The sequence below is a fragment of the Lichtheimia ornata genome (assembly GCF_029851405.1).
Source record: "Lichtheimia ornata isolate CBS 291.66 chromosome Unknown scaffold00015, whole genome shotgun sequence".
NCBI classification, from domain to species: Eukaryota; Fungi; Mucoromycota; class Mucoromycetes; order Mucorales; family Lichtheimiaceae; genus Lichtheimia; species Lichtheimia ornata.
In genome coordinates this window covers 76,663-104,455 of record NW_026695335.1, presented here as the reverse complement: position 1 = coordinate 104,455, position 27,793 = coordinate 76,663, and the positions used below count along the sequence as shown (strand labels likewise).

At 44.4% G+C, this 27,793-nt stretch overlaps 8 protein-coding genes across 8 annotated transcripts; 6 read left to right on the top strand and 2 right to left on the bottom strand.

The window, feature by feature from the left end:
- Positions 1-1,558: 1,558 nt before the first annotated feature.
- Positions 1,559-2,560, bottom strand: O0I10_004188 (uncharacterized protein; the record flags this gene model as incomplete). The annotated part of the gene is made up of 2 exons (XM_058484250.1): positions 1,559-1,719; positions 1,789-2,560. The coding sequence occupies 2 exons, from the start codon at positions 2,558-2,560 to the stop codon at positions 1,559-1,561; spliced, it is 933 nt and encodes a 310-aa protein (XP_058344875.1).
- A 1,266-nt stretch (positions 2,561-3,826) lies between these two features.
- Positions 3,827-5,678, top strand: O0I10_004187 (uncharacterized protein; the record flags this gene model as incomplete). Its single annotated transcript, XM_058484249.1, has 10 exons — positions 3,827-4,010; positions 4,067-4,108; positions 4,182-4,346; positions 4,417-4,531; positions 4,602-4,880; positions 4,941-5,073; positions 5,138-5,263; positions 5,320-5,376; positions 5,438-5,578; positions 5,637-5,678. 10 exons carry the CDS (start codon positions 3,827-3,829, stop codon positions 5,676-5,678), a joined length of 1,284 nt encoding a protein of 427 aa, XP_058344874.1.
- Positions 5,679-5,799: 121 nt separating this feature from the next.
- Positions 5,800-6,750, top strand: O0I10_004186 (uncharacterized protein; the record flags this gene model as incomplete). Its single annotated transcript, XM_058484248.1, has 1 exon — positions 5,800-6,750. One exon carries the CDS (start codon positions 5,800-5,802, stop codon positions 6,748-6,750), a length of 951 nt encoding a protein of 316 aa, XP_058344873.1.
- Positions 6,751-6,904: 154 nt separating this feature from the next.
- O0I10_004185 (uncharacterized protein) lies at positions 6,905-8,885 on the top strand (the record flags this gene model as incomplete). Its single annotated transcript, XM_058484247.1, has 6 exons — positions 6,905-6,980; positions 7,037-7,180; positions 7,234-7,458; positions 7,538-8,191; positions 8,286-8,554; positions 8,649-8,885. The coding sequence occupies 6 exons, from the start codon at positions 6,905-6,907 to the stop codon at positions 8,883-8,885; spliced, it is 1,605 nt and encodes a 534-aa protein (XP_058344872.1).
- Positions 8,886-9,178: 293 nt separating this feature from the next.
- Positions 9,179-9,836, top strand: O0I10_004184 (uncharacterized protein; the record flags this gene model as incomplete). The annotated part of the gene is made up of 2 exons (XM_058484246.1): positions 9,179-9,530; positions 9,601-9,836. 2 exons carry the CDS (start codon positions 9,179-9,181, stop codon positions 9,834-9,836), a joined length of 588 nt encoding a protein of 195 aa, XP_058344871.1.
- Positions 9,837-10,324: 488 nt separating this feature from the next.
- O0I10_004183 (uncharacterized protein) lies at positions 10,325-19,639 on the bottom strand (the record flags this gene model as incomplete). Its single annotated transcript, XM_058484245.1, has 4 exons — positions 10,325-10,620; positions 10,686-18,798; positions 18,863-18,982; positions 19,040-19,639. The coding sequence occupies 4 exons, from the start codon at positions 19,637-19,639 to the stop codon at positions 10,325-10,327; spliced, it is 9,129 nt and encodes a 3,042-aa protein (XP_058344870.1).
- Positions 19,640-21,071: 1,432 nt separating this feature from the next.
- O0I10_004182 (uncharacterized protein) lies at positions 21,072-21,860 on the top strand (the record flags this gene model as incomplete). The annotated part of the gene is made up of 1 exon (XM_058484244.1): positions 21,072-21,860. One exon carries the CDS (start codon positions 21,072-21,074, stop codon positions 21,858-21,860), a length of 789 nt encoding a protein of 262 aa, XP_058344869.1.
- A 960-nt stretch (positions 21,861-22,820) lies between these two features.
- On the top strand, positions 22,821-23,579 carry O0I10_004181 (uncharacterized protein; the record flags this gene model as incomplete). The annotated part of the gene is made up of 1 exon (XM_058484243.1): positions 22,821-23,579. The coding sequence occupies one exon, from the start codon at positions 22,821-22,823 to the stop codon at positions 23,577-23,579; it is 759 nt and encodes a 252-aa protein (XP_058344868.1).
- Positions 23,580-27,793: the final 4,214 nt, after the last annotated feature.

Genomic DNA, 27,793 nt, shown 5'->3' with positions numbered 1-27,793 from the left:
AGGCACAGGTTTCTTGTTTGACGCATTGTTACCGGACGATCGACTTTTGTGGTATCAATGCGCTACGATCAATGCCATTCATTGCACGTGGCGCGCCCTTTAAGGAAATAAGATTATGCCTTGTTCCAAATCGGGCTTAGAAAGACCTTCATTTGATTATGCCTAATCATGCATACAAAACGTTATTTTGGTTCGTCAATCCCGACAAAGGCCTGGCAAGAGATGAAGGTGTGCAATTGGTTCGTTCTCGTGAAGGGGCATGAACCGGCCCCTCTGAATCATCTTGTGCTGCCCACGCATAACGTATTATTACTGGAGAAGAGCATGTCAACTGATAATGGATTCATGGATAGCGTTTATGAATGAAGAATCTAACAAAGAGGTTTCTATTATGTGTGCTGTGCGCGTGTGCGCGTGTGTGTATGAAGACAACAAAGCACCGCATCACAGCGGTCAGCATGGTTTTCCTGATTGGAAACAATGACAGCATCCAAACACCTCTCTTTGGTTGCATGCGGCACAATCTTCTCCCATGACATGATAAACTTTATCAACACCAGGTACAGGGTTTTCGGGATTTGACCTTGCTAACCTGAGGCAGCTATGCGGGAGCTTTGGTGACCCCGAGAACATTTACTTATGCTTACTCATTATCTTTATCGGTGAAGGTGCCATCGACTTTTTCTTTCTGAAACGAACACTAATACAAACAACGTCTTGTTCGCTCAATTTAGGTACGATAAGCGATTTGTGATAGTAGATGGATGTCATTGTTTAATGATGGATAATGCCTCTACCATGCAGAAGACAAAAACAAGGATGTGTGTTGTCGCTTACCATAATACTCTCATTCCATCCATATCACCTTTGATTGCTGACATCTTCAAAGCCCAAGTTGATATGAGTAGGTATCATGATGGATGGTGATGATCTTTAGCGCCTCATTGTTACCCTGCTTTCATCGCTGAGGTTTTGCTTTTTGGCTTTTTTTTTTGTACAAGGTAAACCCATATTGCTGGATGAAGTGCATCCTCATATTTCTTTTGATGTAGCTACCTTTCTGCACGCACCTACTACAAAGCTGAATTAGGTGGCAGATCCTACCAAAACCGCATGGGGCAATGTAATAACGGCTTTTCAAGATGATGTGCTGTCATTGTTCAACACCAGGGTGGCATGGATACAATTGCCATGACACATGTTGGCATGGATACGGTTGGCATGGAGGTCTTGTGCGACCAACCATTTGGATCGCCCCAATCCAACCAACCCCCAGAAGCCGTTACGTGTTCTTGCTTGTTTCCAATGCTACTGTGTCACGCATAATGGTGGTCATTCTCCGAACTATTATGCTCCAGCACCCGGAATATCCTTGCCGTGAAGCTCAATTGGTTGTTGAGTCGAGTGTGATAGATAACCATACTCATTCGGGTTTTGACAACATTTTGCTACAGGAGACTTTAATGTGTGTGGTTGCATGACGTCGGCGTACGAATCAAAAAGTCTATTTTATGTATGTACAATCTAATACTCTTTTATCCTAATGTACAATGCTAATTCATGGATTGGTCACTGCACCACGCCAGAGCTCCTTGATCACTTTGCCATGGACAATATGGCGATCCACGATACTTGGGACATGACATGCCCGTACATTACCATAAGCATGACCTCCAAGACCCTTTTGGTGAATGATGACATTGCCAGCAAATACATGACCTTGAAAGAAAAACGATAGGTCTTATTAGTACGACTATGATCCCTTCCTTTTCCAAGTGTGCAATTTACCTCCAAAGTGACTGACACCCCATACTTCGACCTTGCCACCTTTGGTAGTGAGTAGATTTTTCTCCTCCAAGACCTTTCTAAATTCATCGACGATCAAAGGACCCAGGATACCACATCGCTTGTCACGCATAGTGTGTGTGCATACAAGAACCAATGTATCGACATCATCCATACTTTCATAAGGAATGCCGGGATCAGGTAAATCTTGTGTTGTTGGATCCTTCCAAAGAGCTTGCATGGTTTTGATAAAGGGCGAAGACGATGTCAATGATGCTGGATCCACAGCGGGGAATCGACGAAATTCAGGTAACATGAGGATATCACACTTGGGCCATTCTGATGATGATGATGAGGGTCGTTCACAAGCGGTTGTCAATAAGATGGCAGGATTGGTGGACTTGTTGCCTTGTAGTAACCATGTCTTGTGCTCTTCTTGAAGACGATGGATCAAGCCATCCTTGACGCTTTCCACCTTGGCTCGATGCCACTCTGGTGCATCCTCGCCCACACACACAAGGAGCTGTCGTGAACGGTCGTATTTGCGTAACTCGGTTGTCATGTCTACTTTTTTGCCAATGACCTTGGGAATCGGATGCTTGGCACATTGCACAAAGCCATTCTCCATGGGCTGCTCTGCTTGATCGCTGCAACAAGGTTCAAAACGAGAAAAGGGAAACGGCTCAGTGTCAAATGGGACTTTGGTACTAGACAATCGCACCCATGGTCGGGATACTCTTCCAATGCGGGTGATGGATGACAAGGAACGTAGCATAATGTAGAGAGAGAGAGAGAGAGAGAGGGGAGAAAGAGAGTATGCTTTCTGTCACATAAGCTGCACCTGTAATTATACATTTTCAACGCGGGGAGCAATCGGCCGGGTAAGGATATTCATCCGCATTGTTCATGCCCGGTCCTCCGCGCAATACATTATCATCTCCTTATGATTCGTTCCATGTAATAAATGATATTCGCTATAACACGTATGGATCTGCTGGTTGAGCATTTATCCGCTTGAATGTAATGGATTTCCACAATCAGTGTCAATATGACACCCAACCCACCACATAGTGGGTATTCCTTATAGAGGGATAAGAAGCTATTGTGAAAGCAATCGACATATCGAAAATGAAGTCAGTAGCCGCCGACCATTCTTAATCATTTATCATTAAACGGCAAAGACTTTTATGGCGCAAGTGGAATTCATTGTGCAAAATAGCTACAGCTTGTATCATGCTACATGTACCTTGAGTACGGTGTTGACGTCTCTCTCTCACACCGCCAAAAGCATTCACCTTGGTCGTACACTGTTGTGTGTAGAAGTATTCTTTTTTATGGATGCAATTCTGCATAGTTGTCGTGGCCTTATCTCAATTGCACGCTGTATTTATATGGATAGTCTCAGATTCAAGAACATTTGAATGCTGCTACAATGAAGGAGAGTCTTCAGGGCAAGTTGGTGATGTTGATAAATGAATGAATGTATGCATGGTCCACCCTTAAAATAGGACAACAACAAGCGACAAGTATTATTCTCACGGTCAAATAAGAATCTTTGGGACAGAGTGTGGCTGCATGAGCAACGTGCCACGAAGATGTAAACACACACGCATAAGAAGGTCAAAGAAGTATTGTTGTCTCTCTTTCATGAGCCAACCTTTTGCGAGCGGGGATAATGGGGCTAGGATGGAAGGGGAGTTGTGTCATGAAAACGAGTCGTCCTGTATCACCATCTGGGATGATAAGATGAGACAAAATGGTTTCAATCATCCAAGTGTGTTATGTTATTGATCTTTTGAATAAGGAGGGGATAGTGTATGTATGGTTAAAAGGGCAATGCATTCATATTAGCAGACCGTAGTAATAGATGTAGATGTGTAAGTGTGTGTGTGTGTGGGGGGGGGGTGTTGGAAATGTTGATCTGGAACAGGTCGATCCGAGCCACCACAGGGCGGGTTCCATACACATAATTCACATCCGGATTTCTAATTTGGTTCCAGCGTGGGGGAGGAAAAGACAACCGAGCACTTCTTTTATCAATATGGACTCCAATTCCACGATTCGACAAGAAGACACCAACAACAATACAAACACACCCAACACAGCCACACCAACCAGCAATCAGGAATCAACACCCGATGCCAACACCAACACCACCAACACCACTCCACAAGATAATACAAAAAAGAAGAAGACGGGTCCAAAAAGACGCAAGGTCACCCACGGTACGTTCATTGATCTAGAGCCATTCCCCATGTACTCACATGTCGACCCATTGTAGCCTGTGTTTACTGCCGTCGTTCGCACATGACCTGTGATGAGGGTAAGTAGTAGCAGCTGTTATTGTTATCCATATACCTGCTTGATTGATTGATTTACTTGCTCTCCACTGCCAGGGCGACCTTGTCAACGTTGTATCAAACGAAGCATTGGACACTTGTGCCATGATGAGCCCAAGCATTCGAATAGTTCGGCTCAAAACAACAATGCCAACAAGAATCGTGCTGTACCAACCACCACGGCAGGACCTGGCTATATGCCGCTCAATAGTCTAGGCAATGGTAAGAGATGATGATGATGATGGTATCGACAAGGGAGGGAGATTGACCAACAACCCCCCCTCCATGATAGGTCTTGGAGGCAATAGCAACCTTGGTGGATTACCGATCCAATTTTTTGGACAAATGGGAACGGGACAACTTACTTTTGCAAGTGAGCATATGGGCAATGAGATTTCAGTCATTAGGTAACACATGCACACGCACACATACACACCCATGTAGGATTTGCTTATTGATTTTCATATGGTATGATAGCAATTTCTTGGATTCATTGGATGGTGATGTGCAGGCCATGTATGGTAATAACAACAACAATGGAAACAACACCAACAACACCAACAACCCACAATCCGCTGTGACCACACCTACCGTCAATACCACCGAAAAGTTCTTTTTGACAGCAGCAGATCCCTCGGACGGCAAGCTGGAGGATCGATTGACCGAAGTGATCAATGCCAAATACGAAGCCGGTTTCTTGAAGCCTTACAATTATGTGAATGGTTATGCCCGACTACAAAAGTATATGGATAACAAGTAAGTGGGGAGGACAAGTGTGATTGAGGAAGATGCTTACATGTGTGTGGGGTAATATAGCATGTCTGCATCAAGTCGTCAAAGGATTTTGAATGTCATGGGCACTTTTCGTCCCGCTTTTCGATCGGTTGCTCAATCATTGACGGATATTGACTTGATTTTGGTGGAGGAAGCCTTTGAACGGCTATTACTGGTAAATGGGGAGGGCTTGGGGGCGGTTGTTTCTTTTATCGATTTTAACATTGAATTCTATGTAGGATTACGACCGTGTCTTTAGTTCAATGGGTATTCCTGCATGTTTATGGCGTCGAACGGGTGAAATCTACAAGGGCAACAAGGAATTTGCATCACTGGTCAATGTACCCATAGAGAATTTAAGAGAGGTAAGAAATAGTATGGAGAAGAAGGGTGCACGTGATATTGATCCAAGCTGTTATAGGGTCGTTTATGCATATACGAGCTTATGGCCGAGGAATCAGCTGTCAACTATTGGGAGGTAAGGAGAATCCACATATACCTTGGCAATGCAACTTTTATTGAATGAAGGTGGTGTATAGAAATATGGCAACATCGCATTTGATCCTGGTCAGAAGGCTGTTTTGACATCATGCTTGCTAAAGAACCCCGATCCTGATAATACCAGTGTTATCTCATGCTGCTTTTCATTCACCATACGGAGAGATAAATACAATATTCCTGTAAGTAGTGGTGGTTCATGGATATACAATCACTTTTTACTCATCTTTCATTCCATAGACTGTCATTGTAGGGAACTTTTTACCTGTGCGCTTACAATAAAGAGACAAAGAACCAGCTTTTCCTTTCTGCATTTGTTTTACCGATATTTGTGTTACGTTTTCCGCTCTCTCTCTCTCTCGCTTTTGCTAGGCTCTTTCTTTACACTTATTATTCATTCCATATGCGTCACGCCCTCTTCACAGCTATTGTTGCCGTGTTGATCGCGTTAATTGGCTCCTGTACGGCTTCGAAAGGCAACGTTCGACCCGAGTTTCTTAACTGTGTCCAGCAATGCGATGCAACTACGTGTCCTGCACAGCTGCCCCTTGCCCTGCGTTTGACATTTTGGAGCTGCAATGAGAACTGTCGGTACGAGTGCATGCAACAAATTACCGATCGCGCTATTCAAGATGGGACGCCTGTTTATCAATATTATGGCAAGTGGCCCTTCTATCGACTTTGGGGTATCCAGGAACCAGCGTCTGTTTTATTTTCAATTGGCAACGGCTATGTACATTATTACTATTACAAGATACTTCGTCGCGAGATTCCCAATGGCTACTTTATGAAACCATTCATGCTGGTGTTTGCTATGGTGGGCATCAATGCTTGGGTGTGGAGCACCGTATTCCATTCACGCGATTTTCCAGTGACGGAGAAACTTGACTATTTCAGCGCTGGTCTCTTTTTATTGTACTCGCTCTATTATGCGCTGATTCGACTATTCCACATTGAGAATCGTGTCATCATTCGCCTATTGACAGTCCTCATCTCCATCTTGTTTTTGGCTCACGTCTCCTATCTCTCCTTTTATCGATTCGATTATGGTTACAACATGATGGCTTCCGTGATCGTGGGTTCCCTCCAGTTGGCTCTATGGGTTGGATGGGCCGTGTTACAATACATCAAGCCTGAAAACAGGGATCGTCGATCGTATGCTTATCTCGTCATTGTCTCCGTGGTTGGTACCGGTGCTGCCATGTGCCTCGAATTGTTTGACTTTCCTCCATTCTTGCGTGTCCTTGATGCCCATAGTCTTTGGCACTTGTCCACGATTCCCTTGATGATCATGTGGTATCGCTTTGTATTGCTCGATACTCCACACGAAATGCGGCTGGGGACAAAGCATTAGATCTCTCTTTCTCTCTTTCATTACAAATCAGCCCTCGTGATCAAGCTATTACAATCATAATAAAACCGGCAACCCGATCTCTCTTTGTGCACATTTATTCTTCTCTTTTCTTCCCTTTGTTCATTTCTTCAACTGCGTGTTCGTTTCCTATACAATGCCAGCATCCAAAGTGGAAAGGAAATCTTCTCTAAGTTCTTGGCTCAAGCGTGCCACATCCACTCGATCCAAACGTAGGTTTATTATTGTTGTATACATCAATCAATCATAACATTTTGTGAATGTATAGGTGTGTTTGGTACATCATTATGCAAGTCTATTCGTTATGCCAAAGTATCCCTTGGCTATGTGGATGAAACATCTGTAAAGCATCCAGAAGTTGGGACCATTCCTATTGTGGTGGCACAATGTGGCTCGTTCTTGAAAGCTAAAGGTATAATAAGCCTCATGATGGTGGTATGTAGTACTCATTGTTCTTCCATCAAGGTCTATTTGAACCCTACGTCTTTTTACTGCCAGGTGACAAGCGGCACGTGGATACATTACAAAGCATTTTCGATGACCCACGCCAATCGCATGGATTGTATTTGGACTGGGACTCTGGAAATTACAGTGTACACGATGCAGCCTCCATATTGGAAAGATACCTTGACCAGCTACCGGAAACGGTGATTCCACGTGAGCACAACAGCTCGTTTTGTGCCTTGATGGGTAAAGCACGGGTTCGTCGGGTGTAACCCCCCCTCTCCCATATTATACAAGTATTCACACAATAGCTTATCACCACTAGATCATCATGAACATGAAGCTGCTACTACTACAATTGCCGACCATTTCCGACAACTCGTTCAAAAGTTGCCGATTCCTCATCAACATCTCCTACTTTATCTCGTCGATCTTCTCAGCCTATTTGCTTCGAATGCTGATGCTAACTCGATGGATGCATCCAAGTTGGCAGATATCTTTACACCACGCATCCTTGGTGAGTCATGTGGAAAGCACCCACATCAAGCTCAATCACTTGTTCAATTCTTGATTGGATCACAAGCTCTCTTTATGAAGCAACTCTATCATCATGTACCGCAAAAAGAGACCACCACCAACATGCATGTTAATCGTCATCCATCACCACCACCTTTGATGGCTCCAAAACCTGTACGACCTATTCCTATCAGCTTGATCACCAAGGAGAGCATTACATTTGTACCACCTACGCTTCATCATCATCATCATGCAAAACAACCTCGACATGATGGTGGTGGATCTCACAAGAAACGTGATGCAATGCAAAAGTCATGTGATGATGGCAGCAGAAGCAAACCCCACACGATAGCAACAACAACAAATTATTGCCAAACAACGACATCAGTATCATCATCCACATTCCAGCGTGCAAGATCCTTAATGGATGCCAAAATCAAGGTTTTGATACGGTCATGGCAAGGTTGGTACTATATACATAAAGGGGGTTAGGGGGTGTGTGTTAAAGGAACATGTGATGTGCTGACAAGACGACGCTTTTATATGGAAAAAAAAAGACAAGCCCATTGGCTATTTGATCTGGACGGCTTCCATTGCATTGATTATTGCTGTATTGATGTACGAGACCTATCAAGCGATTTGGGGCACTTGTTGCTTTGAACCTTACATTTTCTTTGGTGGATTTATCTTTTATTGGATCATGTTGATACGAGGCATCCAATGGCATGATGGTGGTGGCGAACGGAAGAAGAATGACCATAGCAACGTGGATCGCCGAAAGTATCTACGACAACGACGACGCAATGAAATACCATCATCATCACAGGTATGGAAAGGATTAACGAGCAAAACAATATATGCGAGTTCTCACTTGACGTCGTTTCTCCTTGATTAATTATACCTGCCAACGACATCATCAGAGTCATCAGCATCACAAAAAGAACGACCTTACTACTACTACTACTAGCGATACAATGAGTATTCAAAGCCGATTCAGTGAACAGTGGAGGATCCATAATGATGATGGTGACAAGGAGGAGGTAATTGTCGTACGTCGAAAAAGTCGCCATAGCAACCAAGCTATTAGCACCAAAGACAGTAATGCCAATGACAGACGAGAGGAATGGAAGATTCGTTACTACCAAGGGAAGAAATGATGATATCCCCCAAAATGGACATATTTTTGAACCCACCCCCCTTCTTTGTACACACAAACGCACGCACGCACTCATTCATTCATGTATACACACATCCTCCTTGTCATGGGTAATTTATACAATTGAATCTAGACAAGTCGTCAAAGCTCCTCACATCATCATCATCATCATTGCCCTGAGCATCCACACAGTACCACCACCCCCCTTTTCTCACAAAAAGATATAAAAAGACAACCTATGATCCATGTAAAAAGCCAGAATTATAAACGATCGTCCTTTTACACTTTAACACTATGAAAATCCAAACCTCACTTTTGCTCATTGCCTTGGTTTCTGCTACCACCACTTTGGCTCAAGTCAATCCAGGTGAAAAGCCTGCTGATCAATTGGATGCAGCCGATACAGGTGTGAAACAAGCAGCCACAGCCGATGGTGGTGCTGCCCCTGCTGCTGCTGCTGCACCTGCCAATACGGATCAAGAAGAGGATGCTGCTTCTGCTGCTGCTGCTAATACTGATAACAATGGATCTGCTGCTTCTTCAACCACCGGTGATAATGCTGCTGCTCCTGCTTCTAACACAGGTGCTCCAAGTGCTGGTGTAGCTTCAGGTTCATCCTCCATGGCCGCCCCTGCAAGCACGGATGGTAAGTGGAATATACATCAAATAGTAGAAAACAGGGGGGAACTCATCAACACGTGTGTGTGTGTGTGTAGGTGCTTCCTCTTCTTCTTCAGCAGCTCCTTCCATGGCATCGGCTTCCTCTGGACCTATGGCTTCAGCAGCTGATAAGAAGCATCATTCTTCCTCCTCTTCGTCTTCTTATGGAAGCCATGCCACCCATCGTGCTAATACAGGCTCTCACCAATCCATGGGTACATCCATCTCTTCCACTACAGGCGTCCTTTTGGCTGGTGCCATGATGGTCCCTGCCGTTTACTTTGGATTGTAAACCCCCCCCTCCACCTCGTCGTCATCCATTTTATTATTACTACTACTACTACGTACCATCGTCATCATCATACCATCATTTTTATCTCCCTGTGCTTTTTGCTCATGTAAACGAACTCAACTATGCACATAGATAAAAAAAATCCCATACACATTTTCTATTCTTGCATCTATGTTAGTATTTTACGCATTGTGCCTCTTTCCCCCTCAACAACCCCCAAACACCCCCTTATTTTTCATAAAGATCCCATACTGAATTTAAAAATGCTGTCTATTTATACATATACACAAATGCTTTGTGCCACATTCATGCAGAAACATTGACGTACTACAAGTCAACCAATACCAGATCATGCATAGTGTACAGATGAGTAGTTGAAGTTTAATGCAAATACAAAAACGGGTCTATGTATATAAAGAGAAAGCAAAAAAAAGGGATCAACAAATAAAGGTACAATGAGTGTGTGTGTGCTAAAAGTATAAAGGGTATCATGAGGAAAATCGAGAGGGTCTTTTGATGGTTGTTGTTGTGCGATCATTTGCCTTTGCTTTGGCCATTTTGACAGCCATTTGTTTTCCTTGATCATCGACACGAATGTATTGATCGCCATCCACATATCCACGGCTGTTGCTAGGTTGAATGGCTGAAGGAGGAGGCAATGGTTCCAGCTTGGTGTGATCAGGGGAGGAAGGAGGGCCATGGATATCACCTTTGGTAGTGGTAGCAGCAGCAGCAGCAGCAGCAGCAGCAGCAGCAGCACGTGATTGTTGAGTCATTTCATGATCTAAGTGTGTGTGTATGTAATTAGTATTACGGTTGTTGACATGGCAACGCACACATAATACTTACTTTTTAGAAACTTTGTCAACTCCAACCATCCACCGCCTACGCGAACCATGACCACCTTGCTTGGTAAAATACGGCAATAGACGAGTCGTGGATGTTCATCACCAAACCAATATTTGCCAACCTCACCAGCGACACGTTTGATCTTCATGCGATAAGGACTATCATTGACAATACGACCCAAATGGACATCCAATTCATTCTTTGGATCAGCCACATACTTTTTTGAAGAAGCAGTGGGTGTAGGTGTACGTCGTCGAGGATGATGAATGCTTTGTCGTCTTGGTTTCTTCATGTTCTCATTACCAACAGGAGGTGGTGGTGTGGGCGTTTGTCTTCGACTCGTACGACCTCCTGGAGATATGCTCTTTGCCATGGATAACTTTGTAAAGAATTCTTGATCCAGTTGCTGAATGGCAGATTGAAGTTCCTTTTCTCGAGCCGTTACTTTGGCTTGGACCTTGGCCCATTCTTCAAGGGTTGTATCAAGTCGATTGGCCACTGAGGAATCCATAAATTGCTTACGAGCCTCACTCCTTGCACTTTCAGTCAACTCAGTCATACGCATATCAATCTCCTTGTATCCATGAACAAGCTTCCGTAGTTGCCCTTGCAAATCACCTTTGCTGATACGATTGTTGGCCATCTCGGATGAAGGTGGTGCTGCAGTAATACTCTCTTTTATCAATCGTGTCATGCATGCCATTTGGTCCTTCATTTTTTCAAGAATATCCATAAATAGCACCATGTTGCCTTCCATTTCAGCTTGTTCCTGTCGCTCCTTAACCAAGACTTCCAATTCTTGTACAAGACTTGTCAACTCTTGGCGTTGTCGTTTGAACTTTCCATCCTTGTCAACCACCGTAGCAACCAACTGGTCAGCATCCACCAAACGCTTTGCCAATCCATCCGCCATAGCATCTTGTATCTCCTTGAATTCTTGTTGCTCCTCAGCCATGCTCTTGCCATCCAGCTGCATAATGCGGTGTTTGAGCTCACCCACAAATCGGATCGCTTCAGCAAGCTTGGCACTTGCATGTTGTCGCATCTGCGTATCTTGTAACTTGCTCTTGGTCTCTTCAGCAGATACACGAATACGTGCCCATTCCCGCTTAATGGTATCTTGACGACGATCCATGGATCGGTTGACGGAGGCAATACGTGTCGTCATGCCATGGATACGGTGGAACCCAGATTTGATCTTGCTACCCATACCCAAAAAGTCTTGTACAGCTGTCTCAATATCATTGTAGCGCCTTTCAAATTCTGCAAGATCTGGTAAGAGTGCTCCCTTGGTACGTGCAATACGTGCACTACGTGCAAAGCGTGCCACTGTCTCCTTGAATTCATTCAATGATGCCAGCATTTCTCCTTCCGCTTGAGCATGGTTGCATACAGAATCCAGAATACCCACATAGGCATTTTCCACATTGATACGCTGATCAAGATCATTCAACAGTCGCTCAAGAGGTCGTTTCATTCGATCCGTTTCTGATTTCAACATGTCAAATGAATCCACAAGCTTGCTTGCCTGCTCTGCCAATGTGCCCTTGACCAAGCTGTCTTTGCATCGAGTATGTATACGTCGTGCCATGGATAGCGTCGAAGAATAAGTGCCAATCACCGTTTGGATAGCAGCTGGTTTCTTTTCAGCAATGCTTGGATTGGATGTCGATTGCTGTTTGAGAGCTCCGATTTGTTCTTCGCATAATAAAGAGTGTCGTTTGATCTCATCACCATAGGCAGTCAATAAATTGGCCTTGTCAAGCTCCGTACGACGTTGAACAAGAGAGGATCGTAGACTCGAAATGTGAATTGAGAGATGCTCACAATGCTCAATAAATGCAACGCTATTGGCTCGATCATGCTCCTTGTCATCATTGGCATCATTCATTAACTCTTCCATATCGCGTGTCACTGAATTGAGACGCTTGTCAAGTGCTGCAAGCATGTTGCCTTCACTATCACTGCTGCTTCGGCTCTTTATGCTGCTGCTCGTTGTGCTGCTGCTGTAACTCGTCATCTTGCGCTTCTCCTCCATGTCACGCTGAATGATACCAAGGGCACGTTGTAGCTGATCCACAATATCATATCGCTCCACCCATCGATCGATACGTTCAACGAGATGTACCAAGGCCTCCTGCTCAACTTGAAGCGTGTTCCATTCATCCTCCACTTGGCCATGAAGTTCATCAATCTCACTGCTAGCATGCTCTTGACCACGAATAAAATCATTGTAGCCACACAAATCATCATACGCATCACGGCACTCGGTCCATCGTCGTTGTGCATCCTTGTGAGCTGCAACCAAAGCATGCCGTTGGGCTACACGATTCTCCGCTGTCACAGTGTTGAATTGAGTGCAAGTATCCTTAAAGAGATCTTGAGCACGCATCATCATGTTGATAGCCACAGCGGCATTCTCACTGTATGTCTTGCGAAGGCGATTCACGTTGACAGTATCATACAAAGACGTCAAATGACCACGAATCATAACGATCAATTCACCAGCCGTATCGAGTTGACGTTGTGTTGAGAGCACCACTTTTTGAACAGCCTGATTGGATTGCTGCTGCTGCATATGCACATGTTGCAATTGACCCATCAAGTCATGATACACCTTGTTGTCCAAATAATCAACCTTTTTCTGCCATTGGAAAATGTTGTCATCGCTCAAAAGTGCCGCGTCGGCATCATCAATGGTGCGTTGCAATTCAGTTAGCATGGTCAACAATTTGCTGGATCGATGGTATCGCTCTGTTGGTTCCAACATCATCGTCAAGGCAGCTCCAACATAGGATGTGTCATCTCGTAATCGACGCCATGTATCCTCCATCGTCTGCTGCGTCTCTTCAATGGCATCAAATTCATCCAATGATTCATCCTCATTCTCCTCATGGGCCGCTGCATCATCAAAAGCACTGGCACAATGCTCAAACAGAGATTGAAGAGAGATGAATGTGTTATCCCGGGTCTTTTTCATGGTGCGTTCCAAACCAACAAGAGCACTGATGGCTTGTTGCAAAAGCTTCATTTCCAAAGGCTCCTTGTTCGCATTCTCCAAGAGATTCTCGTGTGTGGCAACCATATCAGCACGTTCCTTCATCCATGCATCAAGCGCTTGAGCATGCTTCCTGTACAATTGCAATTGCACTTGATAGCGTGTCATCAATTCTTTGGATTCCCATTGTTGCTCCAAGCTAGCAGCCATCTCAAAAAGTCGTCGCGTTCGGGCTGCCAACATATCTCGGATGACTTCGTTGATAGACTCATCTTGAATCTTGAAATGATCAGCATGTCGCACAGGATATGGCATATCCTTGGTGATCGTTTGATCCACATTGGACCTGAATTGCTTCAAACGCTCTTGCAATCCATCTTGGCGATGATCACGGAGTAACTCTTCTCGAATATCGCTAGCCATAGCTTCAAGTTGATTCGTTTGTGAAATAAAAGCTGTAATCATGCCATGTTGCCGAGTAATGTCACCCACAATAGACACGTGCTTCGTCAATTGCGAATCAACCTTGTGTAATGCTTGCTGCTTATCGATCGATGCATCATGGTCGATACGCTCATTCTCCTCCAAAAGCTTCTTCACATGCGTGGCCTGATATTGATCGATCTCAGATTTGAGCTCCTGGTAGCGTTGTTCAAGCAATGGCTGATCATGTGTCTCTGTGTCCCTTTCAGGTGTCCAACGTGCTTGTTCTTGCACAAAGGTTTCAACGAGTTGATCATATTGCGAAAGCTGATCCAATACACGATCCACTTGTTTTTGCCAATCCATGCGTTGTTTGGCTTGGTCAACGTGGCGTAGTTGTTGTTCGAGAGATTCACTTAAACGTCGTTTCATGCGGAACAATGAATCCATGCGTGCTTCCATATGGACAGGGATCGTGGTGGTAGAACGATGACATTGCACTAATGCATTTCCAAAAGCCTTGTATGCCGTATCAATCTCAACCAGTTCTTGTTGTACAAATGCTTCCTTCTCCTCTTCAGCGACACGTAATTGCTCATGTCGTTGCTCAATATTATCAGCTGTAAGCTCATTTGATTTGCCCACACGCTGTAACATCTCCTTGAGACGACTCGTGGCTGCAGCACATTGAGACTCCCAATCAGCACGCTTTAAAGCAGCATCAAACATGTTGGACTGAGCCGTCATGAGAGACTTGAGTTCTTCCAAATCGAGCAATACTTCATCCAATCTTTGCTGTAGACTATCATGCTGGAGCTGCGTAATGTTTTCTTGCAACGCGTGGATATTGGTTTCTTCAAAAAGATCGATATCAGCCACAAAACGTGCATGCTTTTGCTGTCGTTCCAAGAGTTGTGCTTCTGATAAATCGGCAAGGGCATCCACGTGACATTGCCGTAACTGATCCATGTGCTTGGCAATCCAATCGCGCAATTCGGTCACTTCAGTGTCGTACAATTCCACCAATTGCTTAAGCTTATCCGAGCTTTGATGTGCATTGTAAAGGCGATCCAAGGCTGTTTCAATTTCACGCAGCTCACATTTTTTCTGGTCGACAAAGGCTCGAATCTCGTGTTGAGTACGTGTGTGATGCTCATGGATACCCAATTCCCAATGATCATCCACTTGTTCAGGAGCCCTATCCAAGAGTGTCATGTCGCTCAATGCACGCTTGAAGCAAATCACTTGGTCATCATCAACAGCATCTTGCTCCTCCTCGAGATGATCACGCACACTTTTGCCCTTTTCAATGAGCCGATCCACTTTGTTAAGCCATTCCATGATTGATTCGCGTTGTTCAAGAGTAGATGCGGCATATTTGCAAAGAGACTCGAGTTCCTTTGGGTTGTATAATCCATCCTCAATCACAACATCTGCTGCACGCTTTTCAAGTTCTCGAAGCTCTTCGCCGTATGATGATGCGGTAGTATTATCAACATGATATCGTGATGGATCAAAAGTGACCTTGACAACAAAGCGCCACACATCGTATGCCACTGGTAATACCAACTGCTCCCATTGACTCGTTGCTTGCTGCCGTTCCTTGACAAAACGTTGAAATTGCTCATGACTTTTCTCAAGCTGTTCAAGTGCATCGATCAATGCTGTACGGTCAATGGATACATCATTTGTCTCATCAATCTCTTCTTCCAAGCGACGTGCTCGATCCATCAATCGTCCGTAACCATCCAGCTGCTGTAGTTGCCTAGCAACGCCCTTCCATGAACCTCGGCGTTTCCTGCATTGATCAAGCCAAGTGCTCAATGCCGATGTATCCTCCAAAAGTAAATCCACGCGTTCTTGCAACGACAATTGTTCATCCAGCATCTTCTCAACAGCCCGAGATAATTGATCGGTGTATTCACGAAGCGATGCATGCAGCTTGTTGTTACGATCTTGATTAAATTGTGCTTCGACTTCATCCATCCATGGCTCATCTTCAGGATAAGCGATTTTGGCACCCATATCTTGTAACACACGTGTGGCATCCGATTTGAATTGACGTGCATCTTTGTTGACATCGACTTCAAGCAATTCATGCAACGAGAACAAAACATCCACAGCGGGCACATGTTGATCCACCACCACTTTGCGAGCATATTGGCAACGACATGAGATGTCCTCAAAATCATTCACCATGTCAAGTCGTCGTTGTTCCATATGCTCTGGAAGAAGGTCACCATGCATCTTTTCCATGGATTGAAATAGTTGAGCAGCCTCGGCAAGTGATTTTTCAATGTCGCCAACAAAAGTCACAAGCTGATGGAACGTTGCCATGACATGATTCGCTTTGTCCTTGTCACTGGAAGATGTCCAATGTGCCTCACCACCATCCACCGACAAAAATTGATCCAGGTCAAGTCGCGCTTTTTTGATAGTGTCGGCAATGTCATTGGAGATGAGCCGCTCCCACGTGCTACGGAGGAGAGCTAAATCCACATTCTGCATCGTTTTCAGGAGTCGCTGGTGCATATCAAGCAGCTCTTTCAAAATAACCATGGTAGCCGAATCGACAGGACCCACTTCACTTTTGCTGTTGAGCTCATCAAGGTGCTTTTTTACACGTGCAATGTCATCCGCTTTAAATCGGTCCACTTCACGCTTAAGATGGTCATGATGTTGAGATGAAGGGAGTGATTCCAAATCAAAGTCTATGCATAAAGGATCGGATGCTGTATTGCTAAGGATCGTGATACGTGCCTCGATCCATTCCCGAATACGTTTTGCTTCGATCATCCAACGTTGCACTTTTTCAATTGCCTCGCTTGTTTTGGTGCACCGATCATGCAACTCATTCATCCGCTTGACAAATCCAGCTTGATACGTCGTATTCTCCTCATCCAACAAGTCAACGTATTCTTGTTCAAGTGCATTCAACTTGCTGCGTGCCATGCTCACTTTGCTCTCAAGTTGTACCAACATGGTGTCGTCATTGTTGTCATCCTTTGTTGATTTATCAGTGACATCAATAGCAGCAAGTGTATCATCGAGTGCTGCAAGTGATTTGGCAAATGTAACCCCGCGTCGGAATAAGCTGCAATGCCGTTTACTGTTTTTCAATGCATCCTCAAGTTGCTCGTAGCGTTGCTGCAAGGCTGCATGTTGCGTAGCTACGGATTGGCGTACTGAAGGTGATAATTCTCGCATCATGGCACGATACGCACGCCACGTTGTTGTGTCGAATGTTTGGATATCAGAGGCTACACGTAAGAGTGCTTGGTTGTACGACTGCAACATGGCATCAGCATCTCCGTCCAGCGGATGACTTGATGATGATGATGATGGAGGAATAACTTTGGCAACATCCAAGAGGAGGGCTTCAAGCTTGGTTTGGGTCAGGCCTGCCTGACGCGTATATACACGAATACCATGTTCGGTGCCGACCAATTCTGATTCCACCCGCATCATATCAGCTTTGGTGTTTTGCAGCAACTCTTCAAAATATTTCCATTCCTTCACAAGCGTGTCGTACAATCGTCCCACTTGAGTTTGCTGCAATTCGGTCAATCGTATCATGCTCTCATCCTCGTCATCCTTCTCCTTTGTGGTCGTTGTCGTTGCCAATAGCAACTGGTCCCTGGATTTCTTTGCCATGTCCAAATAAGCCGCTTCCGATGCCGCTTGATCCTGAATAATATCAAGTGCTTCCATATACTCTTGAATGGATTCAGAACCCATAAACTCTTCAGGTATCTCATCAATGGTGCGTGTGTTGGTTTTGATGAAGGAGGTGACTGTATCATGGATATTGATGAGCTGGTCCAATACAGGGTTTACGCCCCGTGGCAAATGCCCCGTGAGTTGCATCATCAATCGGCTATTGAGATCTGCCTTGATACGTGCTTTGTCTTGTTCAGCCAATGTCGATTCTATTTGATGACCACCTTTCCTTCGTCGTGCATAAGATGGTATCGGCACAGGTACAGGTGCTTCTTGTGGCGTTTTATCTTCCACTAAGGAGGAGATCGTATGTTGATGTTGTTGTTTGGTGGTGGATGCTGCATCTTGTATCATGCCCTGCCCCTTATTTTCTGGGAGTGGTGGTGGTGGTGTTGGCGATGGCGATCGAATGGGTGAGGGTGGCGTTGATGGTACTAAATCACAAATATCATCATCCTCATCACCCATGGCTCGGGCAATGGCTATCCGTCGTTGTGCAGCTTTGTCTCTCCTTATAGATTCAGTGTCGGCCCGCTGTGTTTTCGACATGACCTTGTAATACTCGCTGACATAGACCATCACACTCGGCTCATAAGGATACTCGACATCAATCAAATCCTCAGGTTCCAGAAATTGTGGAATCGCCAATTGATCGCGTGCAATATTAAAGGCCATTGTCAACATCTCATGCCATGTCTCTTTGGCTGTCAAGTCGGCTTTGATACGTTTGCTGAGCATGTCGGGGATGAGCATCGGGTCATGACGGTGTAACAACAAGCAAAAAGCGAGACCAGTCCGCCATGATCGTGAAAAGTCTTGTATTGAAGGAAGCATATCCGCTGCAATGTAATCTTCCAATTGAATCCGTACCCAATACATCAATGCCATCTTTGCATCGTTGCCATGAGCCTTGTCTGATTGTGTGTGATGCTTCCGAGCTGGTAATGGTGTCATTGTAACATCGTCATTGCGCTATTATATGGCATAATCAATGAGTATACATATCGATCATTGTCTCTTTGTGTATCTTATTTACCATCTTGGCATCACCCAAAGGTTTATCCACTGAATTGAATTTTCGACTAGGTGTTGCCATGGCAAGAGCATCATCACCATCACCTTCATCTTGAGCGTGTTCCTGACGATCCGATAATTGCTGTTTCATACAATGCATATTAGTCTTAGAACATAGCCAATGCTTTTATGTACTTACAGCTATTGAATCAAGATAATTGTCTCCATGATCATTCAATATGATGCCCAACTGATACTTGATCATGATGAAGAATATCAACGCAAGTGTCTTTTTGATGTCGCCATTGACGATAGCCTCGTTTCCAATATCAGGTAATGCATCGCCTCCCACTTGTTTCTCCAAAAAGCCGAGTGCTTGAGATACATTGGATAGCTGATGGATGCGCATATTCATTCGCTCTGGTTTGGGTGCCTGTTGCCCTGACACCACCGACAACAGCTTTAATAATCGTTTGCCGTCTCGCAAGTCGGTCTCAATACGGTCAATGTGGTCATCCACACTACTGAGTTGGTGATTCACCCATTGGGTCAATGTGCGCTTTTGGATATCGTGGTAATCGGAGCCGAGGTTGGTACGCAAAACGTCGTCGAGTAACATGGCCGTGTCATTGTTGGCGCGCTTATTGTTGCCACCACGAGTTGTGAATGGGTCTCGAAAAAGTGAACCTGTGCGTTTCAGGGCAGTGCCACCATTAACTACATTGTTGACTCCTGAGAATATTGACGGAGGTGGCGGGGTGGAGGGTGATGTTCTGGCTGAGGATGAGCTGCTGGTCATGGCAATGCAGCATTCGAATTGCTGGTGTTGATGGTCGTCGTTGCCAGTGGGTGAATGTGGGGAAGAGAGAAATACGTGCACTGACGTGCGTACAAGTTGGGTATATACAAGAAGGGAAAAGAGAAGAAAAGAGAGAGAGGGAAAGAGAGAGAGAGAGAGAAACTAAAAATGGATGTAATAGGATTTGTTGTGCGGTGGAAATTACATCTAACTTCATGTCCTCTTGTGGAGCACAAATGCACTTGAAATGGAAGCAATATGACCTCCTCACATCCTCCTCCTGTCAATTCTTTTTTCTTCTTTTTGATCTATGCTTTCTTCTTCTCTCCTACCACAAACATCCTGTTTAATTCTCCCTACACCTTGACAAGGGGGCGAGTTTATAATGCACCTTGCTCTCTCTCTCTCTAGTATCACTTTATCAAACTTGACAGTGGCCAACTATCTTGCTATATCCCATATTTTCCTCTCTCCCCTTGTTGCCCGACCGACGATCTCTGCTTTCTTGTTACACAAGGCCTGGGCTCGCATGCAAATTGAGAATCAGCATTCATCCTTCCGACATTCCGGCGTTACATCGACTCTTGGACATCAAAGCTATCACCTGATTCTTAATCCTACAGCATTTGGGTATTGACATCCCAACCACCAGAGCGCATAATGTAAATATTTACCAGCATACATAATCCACTTTCAGCATAAGCACTGTACAACACAAATATAAGCATCTTCGTTTACCTACCACCTCACAACGTCTTGTCAACTCATCACCAAAAAGAGTACTGGTCGTTGTTCAATTTCACGTTCATGTTATCATGGATCGAATATTGACATTGCTCCTTTCAGACACACAACTATATATCAAAGTACCAGTATTCAAGGTGCAGCAATATTGTATTCTTATTTGAATCGTAATCTTTGCCTCTTATTCATCAAGGAACATGTACTACGATGACATCGAAATGTGATTTACAAGAAGGTTTTGGGGTAGTACTATGATAAAGGAGCATCCAATGCTATACGTTTCCAGTATTCCGGGAACCTATCAAGGGGGATACCATGAATGGCATTCTAGTACCTTGAAGAAGGGGTTATTAGCATCATCGACGTCTTCATATTCCTATGATCGTTATAAACTTTCTTCGCATTACCTTGAAGAGTAACTGGTTCACCGCAATTCGATGTCAAAGACCTAGGATGCAGTCTACCCGTGGTGTGGATTCAAGAAGAGGTGCCTTCATATTATACTTGATATGGATACCTGCTAATATTATCGCTGCTTCAGTATCGCTCTAGCCATAGCATGTATAAACCCTGCATATCACGTGCTATTGCCTTGCTTGGCTTGGTGTGTCAATTGCTGTTACACAAAATGGTCGAGCATCAAGCGTGGCTGGGTGTGCTGCTTGAATTTTGATTTTTGTTTCGAGCCATGAACAGATACCCTGGTGGTCTGACAGCATACACCGAAGTCGATTGCATAAAAGCAAGGACTGTAAAGGAGCACTTTATTGAGCAATGTGCAGTACTTCGATATTACCAGCATGCAGCTCCTTGGCGATTCGAGAAGCTGCCCTCACTTGCCCATGAAGAGCTTGGATCCGACATTGCCAATAGAATCGACAGCATCCGCCTATACCACAAAGCTGGCTACGAGATCGTTTTCCACGTCCACTTTGAAACAAAAGATGCGTGTATATCAGCTCTGAAAAAGATGAGGAAGGGAGAAGCCAACAAGACCATACGTCAATCACCTCTCCAACTATATCGGATGTTCACGTTAAAGAAAATATACAGCATTTACACCATTAGGCTACCACTTGACTCGCCTGCCAATGCTCTGAATGAGATCAAACAAGCCTTGGCACCCACAAAACGTGTGATTGTCGACATCCTGCTGGGCACAGATGACATGTTCAAAAAATACAATGGTACAGCATCGATTATTCTACAAGGACAAGGCTGCATCGATATCACTCTATACGGCACTTCTTTTACCATTTATCCGGAGGAGCAGCCAAAGATAACAGGCTACCTATATTGTAAACACTGCAAATTCATCAATGATCATGATACAGATGAGTGTCCCCATCAACCAGAGGCTCAAGAGCAACCTGAGGATGAAGGGCAATCTGAGGATGAGAAGCAAGGAGAAGAGTTTGAGAAAATTGACAACAATGGTATCAGTAACGATAGCACACACAAGACAAACAGGCTATAAGATGTATTCAATTCCCTATACCATTTCATAAATTGGATTGATATCACCCATATTCAGTTTTTTGGCTGATCGAAAAGGGGTCTTCTTTATATACTATCTGAGAGCGATATAGTCACATGGTTGTATTGATAACAATAGCCTACTCGAAGATAAGATGGGCTGACGAGCGGTGTGTGCGTGTGTGTGTCTCATCTATCAACAAAAGATGTCTGTGCATGAAACAAGAGCTGCTATTATTCATGCGGAATCGCATTGTCCAGAAAGGAGGCACATTGTTGTTCATGCCATTGACCTTACTTAACAATCCCTTTCATCCATCCTTGTCTCTCTTCATCACTTCTTTTTCTTTCCTTATCGTGTTAAGTGTCCACACCATAAAATGAGGAGGAAAGATCTACATTTGTTGTTGAATCCAATATTCATTTAATGGGAATCAAAGAATACATAATACATGATGTGTGGGCATCTATCAAGTAGATAAGACAGCCAATGAAGAGGGTGTGCTTGAATCATATAGAGTGAATGGATGCCATTGGGTCGTTGTATCCTTGGTTCCCGCCGTCATAAGCAATACCATATAGGATCCCAAAGCAGCTGCAGCGTGAATGGGCTTCAGCACTCCCATACCATCCATAGCCGATCAACTATCCTTCGTCCTTCATCAAGGATAAAAGCTCTCTCGTCAATGCTATTCCAATCCATCACCATCCTCAGTCTGAGCATATGATATGATCCTTCCTTCAGGCAACCAAAGCAACACTCCAGGATTCCTCATATCTGTGCTTGGGTTCCTAATATGATCGCTTGCTTCAGTATCACTCTGGCCATGACATGTATAAACCCTGCATACCACGTGCTGCTGCATTACGTTACCTTACTCTGAGTGTGCCAATCTCTGTGACACAAAAAGTTCGCGCATCATCATACGCGGCTGGGATTGCGCTCCAGGATTTTCGAGCCATGAACACGATTTCATATCCTGGTGGTCTGAAGGCATATACCGAGCTCGCATGCATGAAGGCACGGCTTATACCCATGCGTTTTGTTGAGCAATGCGCAGTACTTCAATATCGTTCGTCTTGGCTACTCCATCAGCTGCCGTCACTCATCGAAAAAGAGCTTGGATCCGACATTGCCAATAAGATCGACTGCACCCGCCTATACGACCAAACCAAGCACGACGTCATTTTCCACATCCACTTTGAAACAAGAGACGCGTGTCTATCAGCCGTGAAAAAGATCAGAAAACGACAACTCAGCAAGGACAGGCGTGAACAACCATCTTTCAAACTGTATCCGATGTTCACGTCAAAGAAAAGATACACCCTTTTAAACCTCAAGCTTACGCTTGACTCGCCTACCAATGCTATGAAGGAGATCAATCAAGCCGTGGCATCCACAAAACGTCGCTGTATTGATATCATTCTGGGTACAGATGACGTGTTCAAAAAGTACAATGCTACAGCGTCGATTGTTCTACAAGGAGAGGGCATCATCGATGTCACTCTATATGGCAAACAGTATACCCTTGAGCCAGTGATAAGAGGCTATCTATATTGTGAACGTTGCAAATTCCTTAATGATCACGACACAGATGAATGTCCTCATCAACCAGAGGACGAAGAGCAACCACAGGATGAGAAGCAAGGAGAAGAGTTTGAGAACATTGACAACAATAGTAGCGATAACAATAGCACACAAGAGACAATCCAGAAATAGCACATATTCAATCCCATTCGCTTATACCATTGCATAAAGATTGGCTTGATATTGCTTCTCGTGTTGGCTGATTTGGCTAAGGGAAAGGGGTCTTCTTCATATACCATGTGAGAGTGCATGATCATGTGGTTGTACTGTTTTAGCTGTATCGAAGATAAGGTTGATTGAGAAGGCATGTGTCACATTTATCAACAAAAGCTGTCTGCGCATGAAAAAAATGCTGCTGTTATTCATGCAGAAGAGCATTTTCCAGAAGCGAAGCACTTGGGTTGTTCTTTTAAGTCATCGACCATACTCAGCAATCCCTTGTATACCCTCCCTCCATCCCTTCCTCTCTCTTCATCACTTCTTTTTCTTTCCTTATCGCGCTATGTGTCCATACCATGAAATGAGTGGAGAAAATCCACATTTGTTGAATCCAACTTTCATTTAATGGGAATCAAAGAATACATAATGCATGATGTGTGGGCATCTATGAAGTAGATAAGACAGCCAATGAAGAATGTATGCTTGAATCATGTGGAATGAATGGATTCATTGTGTCGTTGTATTCTTGGTTCTCGCCGTTATCCAGGATCCCAAAGCAGCTGCTGCGTGATTGAACTCGAGTATTCTAGTATCATCCATAGTCGATCAACCATCCTTCATCAAGGAGAAAAACTCTCTCGTCAATGCCATTCCAATCCATCACCATCCTCAGCCGTGTTCATACGATAGGATCCTTCCTTCCTGCTGACGACGTGCCAAATAACCAAAGCAACATTCCAAGGATCCTCAAAACCGTGCTTGATTGCGTCCATCCATCCATCCTAGCCATTGCAGTAATCGCTGCTGACATGCTTCCTTTTCCATCCAGTTGTGAGTCAATCTTCCTTGGCCATTTTCCATCGCAGCTCATACCTGGTGAAGTTTACTCGTAATCCTTGATAGCTGATATGGCATCATCCATAGTAAATCGTGTGTCGTAAAGCAAGTCGCTACACGCAAATAAAGTCGCTTCTATACCATGGCTACTTGATGTTCACGTAAAAAAGGCTGCAAGGTAGGTCGCTGCAAGTAAAGAACGCTGTTCGAGACAATGGGGTAGAGACAATGATAGCAGAAACTGCTGGAATGAATGCTGTTACGATTGGTTGTGGAAGAGAAGTGCGCAAGAGCGTGTGTTGTGTCAAGAGATTCGTGTGTTGTAGAAGAGTGACAAGAAGGTTGTGTACACGCCATGGACTTTGCCATTCAGTCAAATGGCTTTCGGATCAAGGAACAGTGTGGGATTGACTCGATGGGTTGAAGCAGGACCAATCGTTCGCAGTGGTAGTTGTGGTTGAATGGAGCAACAGTTGAAAATGGGAGAGAAGCGGCAAGAAGTTGGGAGCGGAAGAAGTGGAAGAATAAAATGAATTGTTGAATCATATTTCTTCGTTTGAGCGTTGTTCAGCCTAATCCACTCAGATCAAAGAGAATTGAAGGATGGGCATGCTGGGCTGGAGCAGGACAATCGTTCACATGCAGTGAGGTGGGTAGTGGTGGCAAAATGGAAGAATGGGCTGTTAGCTGGCAGTTTACAAGTATCATGCATTGACCCCTGATGCTGACTTCTTGTCCCTGTTACACAAAGTTCTTCTGCATTGATGGCTCTACTGGGGCTAGCTTCTCAACGATGAACAAAGACCACTTTTCATATACATCAACACAGCATATGTAAAACATAAAGGTGCCTGTATCTCTAAACTTTACAATCAAACGTGGGTCTTTAATCGAACAGTGTTGCTCGTCAGGGTCAAAGGAGATCTTGTGTCAAAAATTATGAAGTTCATCGTGGCCAATCCAGATTTCGCAATGTCGCTACCAGCCAGAGAGAGCTGGATCCGGGGGTCGACCTCTTCGACGACGACCAAAAAATATTTTTGGGCTGTTTGCGACATTGAACGCGAAACTTTCACACAGGTGCTGTTAGCCAAAGCCGAGCTCATTGCTCTAATAAAAACCGCACGTTTCATTGTAAAGTTTGGAAGTACACACGCACCTTATGTTTGTAAGCGTGATGCTATATGAGAAGTGATCTTTGTTCATTGTCAAGTAGGTGGACCCTGACAGAGCCAAAGATGCAGAAGGACCTCTTGGGTAACTCAGCTAAAAGTCAGGACTTCAGGGACCATGCATGAAGGTACGCAACCTCATTTCAGGTCATACATTGGCAGCTAATAGCCACTTTTGTACATTTCACAACTTTTGTGCATTCTATTTGTAGGTGGACGATTCTCCTGCTCCAGACATTCATTCCCATGATTAAAGTAAGTTGATCCGAGCTGATTTGGTTGAGTTACGCTCACACAAGATTACATCGGTTGAGCTACATCGAGCGTGCTTGATGTCCAGTGATGTAATCTCTCTTTGACCGCAGCTCAGATCAAATCAGCTCGGATCAACCTGCTTTAATCATGGAAATGGATGTCTGGAACGGGCATCGTTCCCATGCAATGAGATCTCGCAACAATGATGATTGGATAAAAGTGGCCGTTAGCAAGCAATACATGCCTGTTCGTAGATGATCCATAAAGTAATTATACGTGACCTTTATTCATGCAAACGTATTTGCTGTATTTTGGCAGCCCTCTGCATCTTTTGTCTGCCAGAATCTAACCTTCCACGTGACAAGACCACTTCTCATAGCAGCATCAGCACAAACATAAGGTAAGGTATCATCCCGGCACAATGACGTGCGGTTTTGTCAAAGGCAATGAGCTCGGCTTGGCCAACAGCACCTTGTGTAAGTTTCGCGTTCAATGTCGCAAACAGCCCAAATATTTTTGAAGTCGTCGTCGAAGAGGTCGACCCCCGGATCCGTTTGGCTGAAGGCCAGCGACAATGCAGAATCACGGGACCGCCCCGAATGAACCTATCACTGACACAATTCGCGCGATACAAAACGAGCAACACTGTTCACGATTAAAGACCCCACGTTTGATTGTAAAGTTTAAAGAACTCGACTTTGCTATACACATATGCTGTAAGCGTGATGCTATATGAAGGGTGGCCTTTGTTCATTGTGAAAATAGAATGACATGGTACAGCAAAAGATGCAGAAGAACATCTGTGTAACTCAATGGATTTTACATGACTAGAACGATCAATAAAGATGTTAACTTGTACATAGCTCATCATTGGCAGCCAATAGCCCATTTCACTCCCATTCACCATTGTTTCCCAAACCAATGCATGTGAACGATTCTCCTCCACCATTACATCATTCCCATCTCCAACTTTCTTGATCCGAAGACCCAGTCAGCCGCCAAGCAAAAATCCGCAGACGTCAATTCTTGAAAGACAGACCCTGCGAATGTCTCCGTCTTTCAAACTTTTGGACGCTCCCATTCCAAATTTTCAAATGAAGCGTGAGGTTTTTATTGAAGAACATCAGCATGCTCGAGCACCCTTCTGACCAATTTTGCAAGTTGGAAGCAGGCAACTTCGGGGCGGTGGGCCGTCCGCTCTTTATTTCCTTCTTCCACCATTTGGATCGCCCGCATTTTAAATCTTCTAAATACAGAAGCCTGCAGATTTGAACTGAATGAAGTTGATCAGCATGTCACAACGAACCTTCGACAAAGTTTGAAGTTCGAAATGGCGAATCCCAGGGTAATACACTGATATTTCGGTAAATCATGAATCAGGCGCTGACCTCCATTTCCAACACATAGTAAACCTACACTAGCACCCCATCCCTTCCAGAATTTTTCAAATGAAACATGAGGCCTTTTTTTAGATCAACGTGATCGACATGACCAAAGGTATCTTGTGTGAAAGTTTCAGGTTCGAGAGGGGTAATCTCAATATCAAGGTTTGATGTATAGTGTACATGGATGTATACAAGAGGTGTCCGCCTACTTAATTTCCACTTCTTCCCTCCCACTTTGTTCCCCCTCTTCCTCCCATTCCTCAATTGTTGGCCCATTCGAGTGTCTAACTACCACCTGCGAACGATTGCCCTGCTTCAACCCATCGGCGGCAATCACAACTCTCTTGATATGATTGTCTTTGACTGAATGGCAAGTCCATAGCGTCTTTTTACCTTGTCACTCTACTACAACACGAATCTCTTGACACAACACACACGCTCTGACGCGCTTCCCTGCCGCAATCCAATGTAACAGCATTCAATGCACCAGTTGCTATTAACGAAGCTCTTTACTCCATCATTGTCCCACAGCGTTCAT